General features: G+C 34.2%; 1 protein-coding gene across 6 annotated transcripts in view; it reads left to right on the plus strand.

The window, feature by feature from the left end:
- The window catches only part of ANKIB1 (ankyrin repeat and IBR domain containing 1), a 163,939-nt gene that overhangs the window by 78,287 nt on the left and 72,468 nt on the right, over nucleotides 1–13,184 (plus strand). For all 6 annotated transcript variants that reach the window (XM_057504515.1, XM_057504516.1, XM_036879245.2 and 3 more), the window contains exon 3: nucleotides 1,379–1,679. In XM_057504515.1, coding sequence (XP_057360498.1) covers nucleotides 1,379–1,679 — 301 coding nt within the window. The remainder of the gene's footprint in view (nucleotides 1–1,378; nucleotides 1,680–13,184) is intronic.

Below are 13,184 nucleotides of genomic sequence, written 5' to 3' on the forward strand. Positions count from 1 at the left end.
GACTGGCATGGTTATTATAAGGAATAATAATTCATTTGTTCCTGCTACAGAAATCTCAAGTAAACTTTCAGGACAGTTTTAATAAATTTTGATGCTAAAAATTTTAAACTAGTTTTGAAGGGCTATACTGCTGAGCTCTCTGGAGTCTTAATTGATAAGAACAAAAGAGATCCAGAGTGTTCTAAAAGTTATCTGGGACCTGCTTCTGCCTTAGAACATCTTATTCACCCTTTTCATAAGAGCTTTCTAGCTCATTCAAATAGAAGATTCCGTACAATTCCTTTATGGTTGGTTTTTTTCTTATCAGAGCTATGGGTTATAAACTGATACTAACCTAAAGTAATCCACATGTAAATAGGGATTTGTGTTTGGCTCTGCTCCTTCCCATTGCTATTTTGGGCTTGGACATAGGAATGCAAAGGCTGTCAGCCTTCCCCAGTAAATGTAGGCACTCATGTACAGATAGGGGACTTGCATGCAGATTTCATAGAATATTTGTGTTTTCCAGTATAGGATGATTGTAGTATAGTAGAGTAGGTTTTTTTCCAACTCATTTTCTAGTATTCTGTTACAACCACTGAATTGGTTCAACTATTAATCCTGTGATCCTAGCTCAAGGATATATGAGGAACTAGGCACCACTCCCAGATCCAGGTTTGGTAGACAGTTAAGGTAGTTCACCTACACCCATCACTGATAAAGGCTACTACTGCCTTGGAATTAGATCTTAGTCGTCTAGAACTAACCATAACTTCCTCTCCTCAAAAAGTATTACTGTGTAAATATATGCCGTGTTCTTTCAAAGGCTAACCAGTGACTTTCAGTTACAGAAATTTTTCTTAGTTTTGAGTTTAGTCCCAGACTTACACATGACTTTCTGTGCTTACATTAATTGTTACCATCCTTATTAAGTAAATATGTACTCAAGAGAAATAAGGCAGAGCAATAAAGAAAAAGAAAGAAATTTGTGTGGAATGTTTAATAATGTACCCTAAGACATTTATGGTATTGACATAGACTGTCAGCAGCCCTTTCTGTTCCTTTCATTCCTCCCTTTTCTCACCTTTTTTCTTCACTTTTCCTTCATTTTCCCTTCTCTTCCCTTCCCATTTCCCTTTCCTACCCTTTCTTCTCTTTTTTATTAGCAAATACTGTAAAGATGTTCAACATTGTTTTTTTTTAGTATTGTTCTAGAATGGAGTTTTTTATAACTGTAAGAATTTATAAACTAAGAATTCAGCCTATTGTGAAATAATACTTCAAAAGAAATTGTATGAGCAGCTTAGAAGTAGAGTCTGTCTTTTAAATTTATCTTCTGTGCATTCTTATTTCAAGGTAGGCAGAAACTGGTTTTCATCCTTTTCCTTTACCATTTTAGGACTTTTCTTTTTGGTAGAGATGGAAATCCAAATAAACGGAATGTGCACAATGAAACATCTATGCATTTGCTGTGTATGGGACCTCAAATTATGATATCTGAAGGAGCCCTTCATCCTCGCTTAGCTCGCCCTGCAGAAGATGATTTCAGAAGAGCAGATTGTCTGCAGATGATCTTAAGATGGAAAGGAGCAAAACTTGACCAAGGAGAATATGAGAGAGCAGCTATTGATGCTGTTGATAACAAAAAAAACACACCCCTGCACTATGCTGCTGCCTCAGGGATGAAAACCTGTGTAGAGGTAAAATTTGTTTTTTTAATGGTCTGCATGGTAAAATTTGTATATTGGTAATATATGATAATCAATGTTTGTTTTGAGTATCTTCAAAATTAATTAGTCCTTCCCCCACCTCCCACCCCTTTCTGTGGTTTTGAAAGATTCAGGATCCCTTTTGAATGAAGTCATCCCTTGTTTTACAGAAAGATAAAACACAAGCCCACAGAAGAGTTGGGAATAAAATGTAATTAAAAATTTGCTAACATCCCTGAAGAGAACATTCATCAATTAAACACTATCATATTGAGAGTAATAGTTTTAATAGAGATATGTTCTACTTTTTTTAATGATTTTTAGTAGCCAGTTTATAAAATTTATACATACTGGATATGTAAATCTTGGCAAGTAGGACTTATATTTAGAATTGATCACTTTTCCTAATCAAGGGATAAATACTAATGAATACATTTATTTGGGTCTTTTAAAAAAACTTTTTTTTTAGTGTGCTGTTTTTTCTGTTTATTCTGCATTAAAATGTTACTGAATACTATATTGTATTTTAATTTTTCCATAAAAATATTTCATATATGTGTGTGTGTGTCTATAATATCTAATAACAGGCCTAGGTAAAACAGCCATATAATATAGGAATTAACTAAGCCAAGAAATCATTACTCTCTCTAGTGTCATCACTACTCTACATAGAACAGAACAGATTTTTCTCAGCTCTTTTCATGTCAATCCATACATAACTCATAAAAGTTCTTTTGTATAGATGTATTTAAGAAATGAATGGAGAGCATTACATATAGACTGGATCACAGAGTATCTGCATTACCAAAAATGTAGACCTTTATTGGAAAGACACTGATGTTAATCAGATTAAAATATGTAGCTGAAAATCTAGTACTTCCTTGATTATTCATGTATATGTACTTTATACTTCTAAATAAATATACCAAAAATATGAAGGTTCTTCACTTTCTTATGTTAAAAGATTACAGCTGTTTATATGATTTCTTTATTATATCTGAAATGTCAATTCTTTCAACTTCTAGAACCCTCCTGATCTTTTGTTTACTGCTATTATTTCTGATACTTGATCATCTTTTAGAGTTTTTGTCATTTCATCTCTTGGGTTTGTATTGCCTTTACTAACTAGTAAGCAGTCATTAACTTGAAACTATTTCTTAATTGATGTTTTCAGACTCTGATTCACAGTATAGTAGAAGAGTGTCAGAGGATTTCAGTGGGGAGGGAGGCTATTGGCAGAATTCCTGAGGCTTTATTAAAAATGAGCCTTCCTCTATATTTTTCTCTGCTCACCTCCTATGAAAGAATCCCTACTGCAGTGACTCACCATTACTTCTGTATTTTTAGTATTTCCTCATGAAACTAAGAGATCATAATGTGGTAGAAAGAGTGCTGATGGGTCAGCATCATATTTCTCAAACAAGTTAGACTAGAAAATAGCTTATTCATGATAGTAATGATAATGCTCTTATTTGCTTAATATCTTTCAGAATTCTCAATAAGTATTGCTTTAGTAGTTATTGATTTTGAAGTATGTTTACAATGGCATGCTTCTAAAATTGTTCAGAATAATTGAGTGTGATGTTTTTGCAAGCGTTTTTTTTTTTTTACTCCATGAAGGAAATTGGTGCCAGGTTTATTCTAAACTATCTGACAGCTTGATGATTTGTTTGCTGTGAATGTGTCTGTGTGTGTTAACTGTTTTTGTCTATCAGTATATCAAATTTACTGTGTTTTCCAGTTCTAGTGCATAAAATAAACACATTGAAGTATATAATATACTATATAACTGTACTTAGAATATTAGTCTTCAGGAATCTTCATGTGGTATCGTACTTTGTTGAACCGAACAAGCTTAGACTTGTCATAAAGTTTACTATCATGAATAATTCAAATACTTTTTCTCTAAACTACTTTTTTGTCTACATCACTGTTTTTAGACTTTGGCCATAAAAATAATAATTACAATAGCTAACATTTGTATAGTATTTTCTAATTTTCATAGTGCTCATTAGTACTAAGTACTGATATAAAAGGTTTGGGGTTTGGATAGAGTAAAAGAATCTTATCAGATTTGTATTTCCTCATGAAACTAAGAGATCATAATGTGGTAGAAAGAGTGCTGGTTTCTAATCTGGTTCTCACTGTGACTATGTATAGTACCTTGAGGGAGTCACTCAGCCTCTCTGAGATTATCAGTTCCAAATTTCCAAGAGAAAATTATCATAGTTATCTCAGATGATCCCCTTTAATACTAAATTTCTGTTAATCTGTAATTGTAAAATATGCCCCATTTTCAGTATCTAGGTTTCAGTGGTTAGCCTCTAAGGTTAAATAATTGGTTGTTTATTCCCTGGGTAAGTCCAATCTGTTTTTTTTTTTTAAGGACTTATATGTATGGTAATATGTCTTCTCTAGTTCTTGATATTTTTCCTCTCTATGTTATTTTACAGATAGAGTTGATAATGTCAGTTGACAATTTCAAATGTACATTTAATAATTTAAACAAAGTTTCCTATGGCTCATTTTTTTGAATCTTAGAAATGAAATATTTACTTTAAAACTTCCCCTTCTCCCTGTAATAATTGTATTCTGTAGTAAGCCAAATAGACACATACAGACACACGCACAACATAACTAAAAGCCTCTCAGTCATAGAGTTCTTTTGGGAACTCTGAGGTGTGAAGTGTCAGTGGCTATATATATAATAGGGCTATGGCCATGGAATATCTGGCCCCAAAGTTTCTAATGCAGTATTGCTGCCTAGTTGACTTCCTCATGTGAATGGTCCAACAGCCTGTCAAATTCAGCATTTCTAAAACTGTACTCAGTCTTTTCTCCCCACTAGCTCCTCCTCTTGACTGCTTTGCTTCTGTTAATGATGCTATTATTCTCCCTATATTTGGTCGTGATAACCTGGATTTACCTTTAACTGGGCTTTTGCTTGGTTGGTTTTGCTTTGTTTTGTTTTTTCATCAAACTCATAACCACTCATTTGCAGAATAGGGCTATTCCCTCTTTTTTGGCCAGCCCCTCTTTTTTTCATCTTTGTTGACTGCTCTGTAACACCAGGCACTTGTATTGAATCCTCTCTTTGGTGTATTTTTCAGAACATCCTCAAGTAGGAGAATCTGGAGTTTCACAAATATTAATCATTCAAAGTTATTTGTGAGATAAAAGTAACAGAAGAGTGGGTTGCAGTTGTTTGAAAATTGGAAATGCTTATGTTAAACATTTACCTAGGACAAACTAAAAATAAAGCTCCTCTAACTTCTCATATTTCAAAGGATTATTCCAAAGCCAGCAAAATTTTTTCTGTGAAAGTCCAAATGTTAAATATTTTGGGCAGCTGTCAACTCTGCCACTGTAACCTGAAAGCAGCCATAGGCAATACATAAACAGATGAGCATAGCAAAGTTGCAATAAAAATTAGTTTATGGATGCTCCCACTTTGATTTCTTTTTTTCTTTTTTTTTATTTTTTATTGAAGGGTAGTTGACACACAGTATTACATTAGTTTCAGGTGTACAACACAGTGATTCAACATTTATATACATGATAATTCTAGGTACCAGCTATCACCATACCAAGTTGTTACAATATTTTGACTATATTCCTTATGCTATACATTACATCCCGGTTACTTACTTATTTTACAATTGGAAGTATGTGTGTGTGTGTGTGTGTATATATATTTTGTGAGGGCATCTCTCATATTTATTGATCAAATGGTTGTTAACAACAATAAAATTCTGTATAGGGGAGTAAATGCTCAATGCACAATCATTAATCCACCCCAAGCCTAATTTTCATCAGTCTCCAATCTTCTGAGGCATAACGAACAAGTTCTTACATGGAGAACAAATTCTTACATAGTGAATAAGTTACATGGTGAACAGTACAAGGGCAGTCATCACAGAAGCTTTCGGTTTTGCTCATGCATTATGAACTATAAACAGTTCAAATATGAATACTCATTTGATTTTTATACTTGATTTATATGTGAATACCACATTTCTCTCTTTATTATTATTATTTTTAATAAAATGCTGAAGTGGTAGGTAGATACAAGATAAAGGTAGAAAACATAGTTTAGTGTTGTAAGAGAGCAAATGTAGATGATCAGGTGTGTGCCTGTAGACTATGTGTTAATCCAAGCTAGACAAGGGCCATAAAACATCCACATATGCAGAAGATTTCTGTCAGAACAGGAGGGGTGAGGTTCTAAGCCTCACCTCTGTTGATCCCCCTTTTTCTCACCTGATGACTGTGACACACCCTGTGACTGTGCCTGTCTTAGGTTGTTCCTCCCTTGAGGAATCTTACACATCTCTGGCTAACCAGTCATCTTCCGGGCCATACAGGGAAATGTTAAGTTGGTAAGTGAGAGAGAAGCCTTATTGTTTGAAAAGGTTAGCTTTTTACTTCTTTGCATATTTATGCCCTGTGGCTTCTATGCCCAGCATTTGTCTTGAGGTGTCTTTAACACTTGGAAGAATTACGATACTCGGTAAATTCGATATGAGGCACGAATTCTATTTAAGGGTTGTCCACTTTGATTTCTTATAATTTTCACATATTATGAAATCTTTTTTATTTTTTTCAGCCACTTAAAAAATGTAAAAACAGTTTTAGTTCATGGGCTGTACAGAAACAGGCAGCAGGCTGGATTTGGCACACAGGCCTTAGTTTGCTGGGACGCCTGCATTAAGCAAGCATTGGAGAAGACAGCAAAGATGACTGCACATTTCAGAAGCTTACTTTAAATATATAAATAACATTATCAAATATAGCAAGTCCTGTATACTTTAATTATACAAAGAACTTAAAAAATACAATGTAATGGATGCCCACTGCCCCAAAATGGTACCCCATTAAAACATAAATCTTGTAAGAATTTAATATAATAAATAATACACTCTTAATTGCTGAAGGTTTTTGTCTTTCTACTTTGGAATAAAGATGGACTTTGAAGAGGAATGATGGGTTAGATCTATTAGCATGACCCAGTTAACACTCCAGTGATTTTTCTCCCCTTAGCAGTCTTCATTGGAGCTAGCCTTGTGTTTAGGCCCTCATTTTATTTGTATCAGTGCTTTACCCATGATAGTGATTCAATAACTGGTTGATGTGGTAGAGATTGTTGTTTTTATCAGTGTTTCACTCTTTGTGAAAAGCATTTTTTTAAATGAGTATTATCTTACATATTTTCCATGCTTCCCTCTCCTACTTGCTTAATCAAAGCTTTAAGTGTAGCTGCTTACTGTCAGATCAAATAGAGGTCACTAGAAAACTAAAGGTGGTTAAGTTACACTTTTCCCTTTATAGGACCTATTGACAGGTTGGCGGTTATCAGAACATTTCACACTTTATTGAAAAGCTGTAAAAACCATTCACAGGTCAGACTGAACAGTTTTACTTAATTATATTGTGTTTTTAGTATCTGGAGTTTTAAAACTGTGAAAAGAAATTGTAGTCCCATCTTAACAGCTGAGTAACTTAGCCAATCTCAGCCTGTTTTCTAATTTTTAATCAAGAGAGTTGTGATCTCATTGTTGCCTCCAAAATATTATGATGCTAAAGACTGTGTTAATGATTTAATTATTAATTTCTGTTTAGACTTTGAAGGGAAGGAAACATCATTTTAATTTTACTTACCTGATAGATTTCTTGGGTAGTAGCTAAGACTTGATGGGTAAGATTTCAGTAAGTATTTGGATGAGGCTGCCCAAAACATGGCTCTCAGACCTATAGCATTGGTGACTCCTAGGAGCTTGTCATGAATACAAATTCTTAGGTCCCTAGACCTCCAGACTCCAAATCAGACTCTCTGGGGGTAGACTTCAGGAATGTTTGAAGCAAGTTCACATGGTTATTTGTTTGTATGTTAGAGTTTGAAAAGACTGTCCTAGGTCTCAGACATATGCAGATTAGTTTGTGGAGGAATGGTTAGACAGATGACTTAAAGATAGAGACCATACCAAGAGAGACCATACCAAGTAGAATATACTAAATGCCAAGATCAAGAATTTGGGATTTATTTATAGAACATAAAGCCACTGAAAATTTTTGACTGGAATAATGCTATTATGAAAGCAGAGATTAGCCAAATGGTTATAAGGTAGAGTAGATTTGAATAGGGGTACTTCTTAGGCAGTGTTTCTTAAAGCTGTGCTACACAAAGAATGGGCCACAGACTGGTGTTAGCACCAGTCATTTGGGAATATGTTGGAAATGCAGACTCTAAGGTCTCATCCCAGACCAACTGAATCTTAATCTGTAGTTTAACAAAGATTTCAAGGTGATTCATATTTACATTAAAGTTTGAGAAGCCCTAGCTTAAAGCATAGTCTGTGGGCCATCTACAATGGAATCACCTCTAAAAAGTACATGTATGTAATCCCAACCCAAATCCCCCTAATACGACTATCAAGCTACCCAGATGATTCTTACACAGTTTGAAAATCTTTGTGCTGAAACAGTGCTGGTAACTATGGCTGCACAAAGTTAATCTCATAGTGTAGAGCATACCTCAGACCAATAAAACTGGAATTCCTGAGTATGAACCCCACACACTAGTATTTTAAAGTTCTCCAGATAATTCCAGTGTGTAGCCAAGGTTGGAAACTTATGTGCTAAGAATAACAGCAGTTAAAAGGTTATTGCACTAATTGTAGTGTAAATTGATAGAGTTTGGATTTGTGTGGTGGTATTGGAAATGGAAAGAATAAGGCAGATGCAAAGGACATTGTGAAGACCTGGGGTAGAATTTGGTGACTCGTAGCTGATAACAAGAAAGCAAAGGAGTGAAAGGTTTAAAATGGGGAGGTTTTAAAATGTTAATATGAACAGTGGTGAGCTCCCTTTGGGTGATATAATTTTCTCTTTAACATGTTTTCTATAACAATCTGTTATATCTATGATTAGAGTTAAATAAATTAACTTTATTTTTTAGTAAAATGAGCATGGTTTTGAACCTGGGTCACTTTGAAACCTGCTAAAAATGAATGGACATTTCATAAGTGAGACATGATGAAGGAATTGGCTGGAAAGAAAGGAAACTATATTGAGTTTTCATTTAGATGGATGGAGACTGAAGTCTTATTAGCAACTGAGTAACTTAGCCAATCTCAGCCTGAAATGTTATTCAAGCTATTGAAAATAAGGACTAACTGGAAGTAAAGAATATAGATTAAGCATTGAGTGTCTGCATAGAGTTGATAACCAAAAGCAAGATAAGGTATAGATGAGAAATCAAAGGAGAAGGCACTAAATTACAGTTAAAAATCACAGTGTTAGTTACAGTATCTATTTGGAGAATGCCTGTTTAAAGGGAGAAGAACAAGAAGTGGCAAATGAAGGAAACAGAAGGAGTAGAGAAGAGAACCAAGATACAGTGTCATGAATACCGAGGAGAATTTCAACAAGTGGTCAGTCATGGGACATGCTGAAGAAAGATAAAGAAACTAGAAGACTGAGAAAGACTATTGGATTTGAGAGATATTAATGACTTTCAGGAATATTAGGTTAGTGAAATGGTCAGGGTAGAGGTCAGATTACTGAGAGTAATACAGTCATTTGCTGGGGAAGTACACAGACAGTGTTTGTCATTCAGTAATTTGAGAATTATGGCCAAGAAAGGAAGGTGTTAGGAAAGTAGAGAAAAGCAGAATTAAGATAGGTGACCGCTGTATCAGGAGCCAATCAAAAGTCAGTGTGAAGATGGAGAGAGTACTGTAATGCTCAAGGTCATACAGGAAACAAAGATGATAAAAAGGTCATTTTTCAGCTAGAGCACATGTTAAGAATCTTCTTTTTTTTACATCTTTTCTCAAAGAGTATATAAGCCTCAATTTACAGATAGAGCTGTATAAACAGACTTAAAAAGAGGTTAAACAATTTATCCAGAGTCAACAGCCATATAGATTACAGATCAAAGGGTGAGAGAGATTTGTCTTGAATACTAGGAACTGCCCTACTTCTGTTCCTCTGGGATTATGAACAGGAAGGAAGGCAAAATAGATGAATAGATGTGTTGAGATAGTGATATTTGGATATTTTCATTTTATGTGCCACCAAGTATATAAGATAGGCTAAAAAACACAATGAATAAAATACCCAGTCTTCCTTGTTTGAGAATGAGGAAAATGATACTTAGAATGCTTTGATAGAAGCATTTAAAAACTACCTCTTTAGAACCAATGTAACTCACTATTATATAAATACAAACACCAGCCTTTATTTAGCAACAGTTTAACAAATAATCTCCACCTAGTACATCTTTCACTTATTAGTGTTCCCAACATTATGCCCCAAAGATCAACAAGCTGAAATACTTTTTTTAAACTAATGTAGAGTTGGTATATAGTATTAAATTGGTTTCAGATGTACAACATAATGATTCAACAATTACATACATTCTGAAGTGTGCTTGGCCACAGTAAGTGTAGTTTAGCATCTGTCAACATACAAAGATACTACAATTTTATTGACTACTTCTGTATGCTGCTGTATTTTTTGTCCCAGAATTTATTTATCTTAGATTTGGAAGTTTGTACCTCTTTATCCCCTTTACCTATTTTGCCCATTCACCCACCTCCCTCCCCTGTGGGAACCACCAGTTTGTTTTCTGTATATATAAGTCTATTTCTATTTTGTTTGTTCATTTGATGATTCCACATATAAATGAAATCATATGGTATTTGTGTTTCTCCGTCTGACTTATTTCACTTAGCATAATACCCTCTAGGTCCACCATGTTGTTACAAATAGCAAGATTTCATTCTTATAACTGAGTAACCTTACATTGTGTGTGTGTGTGCATGTGTATATACCACATCTTCTTAATCCATTCACTTATCAGTGGACACTTAGGTTGCTTCCATATCTTGGCTACTATAAGTTATGCAGCAATAAACATAGGAGTACATATACCTTTTTGAATCTGTGGTTTTGTTTTCTTTGGGTAAAGTCCCAAAACTGGAATTACTTGATTGTATCGTTCTTATATTTTCAATTTTTTAAGGAACCTCCATACTGTTTTAATACATTGGCTGTACCAGTTTACATTTTCAACAACAGTGCACAGGGGTTCTCTTTTCTCACATTCTCACCAACACTTGTTATTTCTTGTCTTGTTGGTATCAGTCATTCTGACCGATGTGAGGTGATAACCTCATTGTGGCTTTGTCTTGCATGATTAGTGATGTTGAGCATCTTTAGTGTGTTGGCCACATGTATGTCTTTGGGAAAATACCTGTTCAGGTCTTCTGCCAATTTTTTAAATTGGATTACTTGGGTTTTTTTGGTGTTGAGTGATAGGAGTTCTTTTGGATATATTTTGGACACCAGTAGATCATTTACAAATATGTTTGCAAATATATTCTTCCATTCATTAGGTTGCCTTTTCATTTGTTTGATGGTTTCCTTTGCAGTGGAGAAACTTTTTAGTTTGACAAAGTCCCAGTGTTTATTTTTGGTTTTGTTTCCCTTGCCTGGAAAGACATATCCAGAAAAAAAACTGCTAATGCCTGTGTTCAAGAGTTTACAGTCTATGTTTTCTTTTAGGAGTCTTATGTCATCAGGTCTTACATTTTGGTCTTTAATCCATTTTGAGTTATTTTTGTGTATGGCATATGACAGTGGTCTAGCTTTTACTCTTTTACATGTAACTATCCAGTTTTCCCAACACCATTTATTAAAGAGACTGTCCTTTCTGCATTGCATATTCTTGTCTCATTTGTTGTCAATTAATTGATCATCTAAGTGTGAGTTTATTTCTGAGCTCTCTATTCTATTTCATTCACATGTCTCTCTTTTTTGGGTGACTGTACTAAACTGTTTTGATTATTATAGCTTTGTAGTATAGCTTGAAATTAGGGGGCATAATAGCTCCAGCTTTCTTCTTTCCCAATATTGCAATGGCTATTTCGGTCTGTTGTAGTTCCTCACAAATTTTAGGATTATTTGTTTTGATAGGCGTTATGTTGAATCTGTAGATTGCTTGTGGCAGTTTGGCCATTTTAACAATATTGATTATCCCAGTCCATAAATAGTACAGTATATCTCTCCATTTATTTGTGTCTTCAGTTTCTTTAATCAGTGTCTTACAGTTTTCAGAATACAGGCCTTTCCCCTCCTTTGTTACATTTCTTCCTAGATTCCTTTTGATGAAATTATAAGTGGGATTGTTTTCTGAATTTCTCTTTCTGCTAGTTTGTCATTGGAATATAGAAACGCAACAGATTTCCCTATATCAATTTTGTATACTGCAAGTTCACCAAATTCATTTAATAGTTCAATAGTTTTTTGGTGGAGTCTTTATGATTTTCTATTCATAGTGTCATGTCATCTGCAAATAATGACAATTTTACTTCTTTCCCAATTTCTATGCCTTTTACTTCTTTTTCTTGTCTGATTGCTAGGCTCGAACTTCCAGTACTATGTTGAATTAGAATGGAGAAAGTGGACATCCTTATCTTGTTCCTAATCTTAGAGGAAAAGCTTTCAGCTTTTCACCACTGAGTATGATGTGAGCCATGAGTTTATCATACATAGGCTTTATTATGTTGAGGTATGTTCCCTCTATACCCTCTTTGTTGAGAGTTTTTATCATGAATGGATGTTGAATTTTGTCATATGCTTTTTCAGCATCTCTTAAAATAACCACATGGTTTTTATCCTTCCTTTTGTTAATGTGGTGTATCACATTGATTGATTTGCAGATATTGAACTATCATTGCATCTGTGGACTAAATCCCACTTGGTTGAGGTGCTGATCCTTTCAATGTATTTTTTTAATTTGGTTTGCTTATATCTTGTTGAGGATTTTTGCCTATGTGCATCAGGGATATTGTCTATAAATTTATTTTTTGCAATGTCTTTGGTTTTGGTATCAGGGTGATGCTGGCTTTGTAGAATAAATGTGAAAGTTTTCCTTCCTGTTCAATTTTTTTGGAATAATTTAAGAAGGATCGGTATTAACTTTTCTCTAAAAGTTAAGTAGAATTCTCCTGCGAAGCCTTATGGTTCTGGACTTTTGTTTGTTGTGAGTTTTATTATTACCACTTGAATTCCATTACTAATAATTGGTTTGTTCAGATTTTCTGTTTCTTGTTCAGTCTTGGAAGACTGCATATTTCTAGGAATTTATTTATATTTTAGGCTGTCCAGTTTGGTGGCATGTGATTTTTTTATAGTAATCTCTTAGAATATTTTCTGTTTCTGTAGTGTTAGTTGTAATTATTCTTTCATTTCTGATTTTACTTATTTGAATCCTCTTTTTTTTCTTGATGAGTCTGGCTAAAGGCTTATTTGTTTTTTTACCTTTTTTAAGAACCAGCTCTTTATTCCATTGATCTTCTGTTTTTTTGTTTGTTTGTTTCAGTTTCTGTTTAGTTTATTTCCACTCTGATCTTTATTATTTCCTTCCTTCTACCAACTTTGGGCTGTTTGTTCTTCTTTTCCTAGTTCCTTTAGGTGTAAGGTTAGACTGTT

The sequence above is a fragment of the Manis pentadactyla genome, chromosome 7 (genome assembly GCF_030020395.1).
Source record: "Manis pentadactyla isolate mManPen7 chromosome 7, mManPen7.hap1, whole genome shotgun sequence".
Classification (NCBI taxonomy): domain Eukaryota; kingdom Metazoa; phylum Chordata; class Mammalia; order Pholidota; family Manidae; genus Manis; species Manis pentadactyla.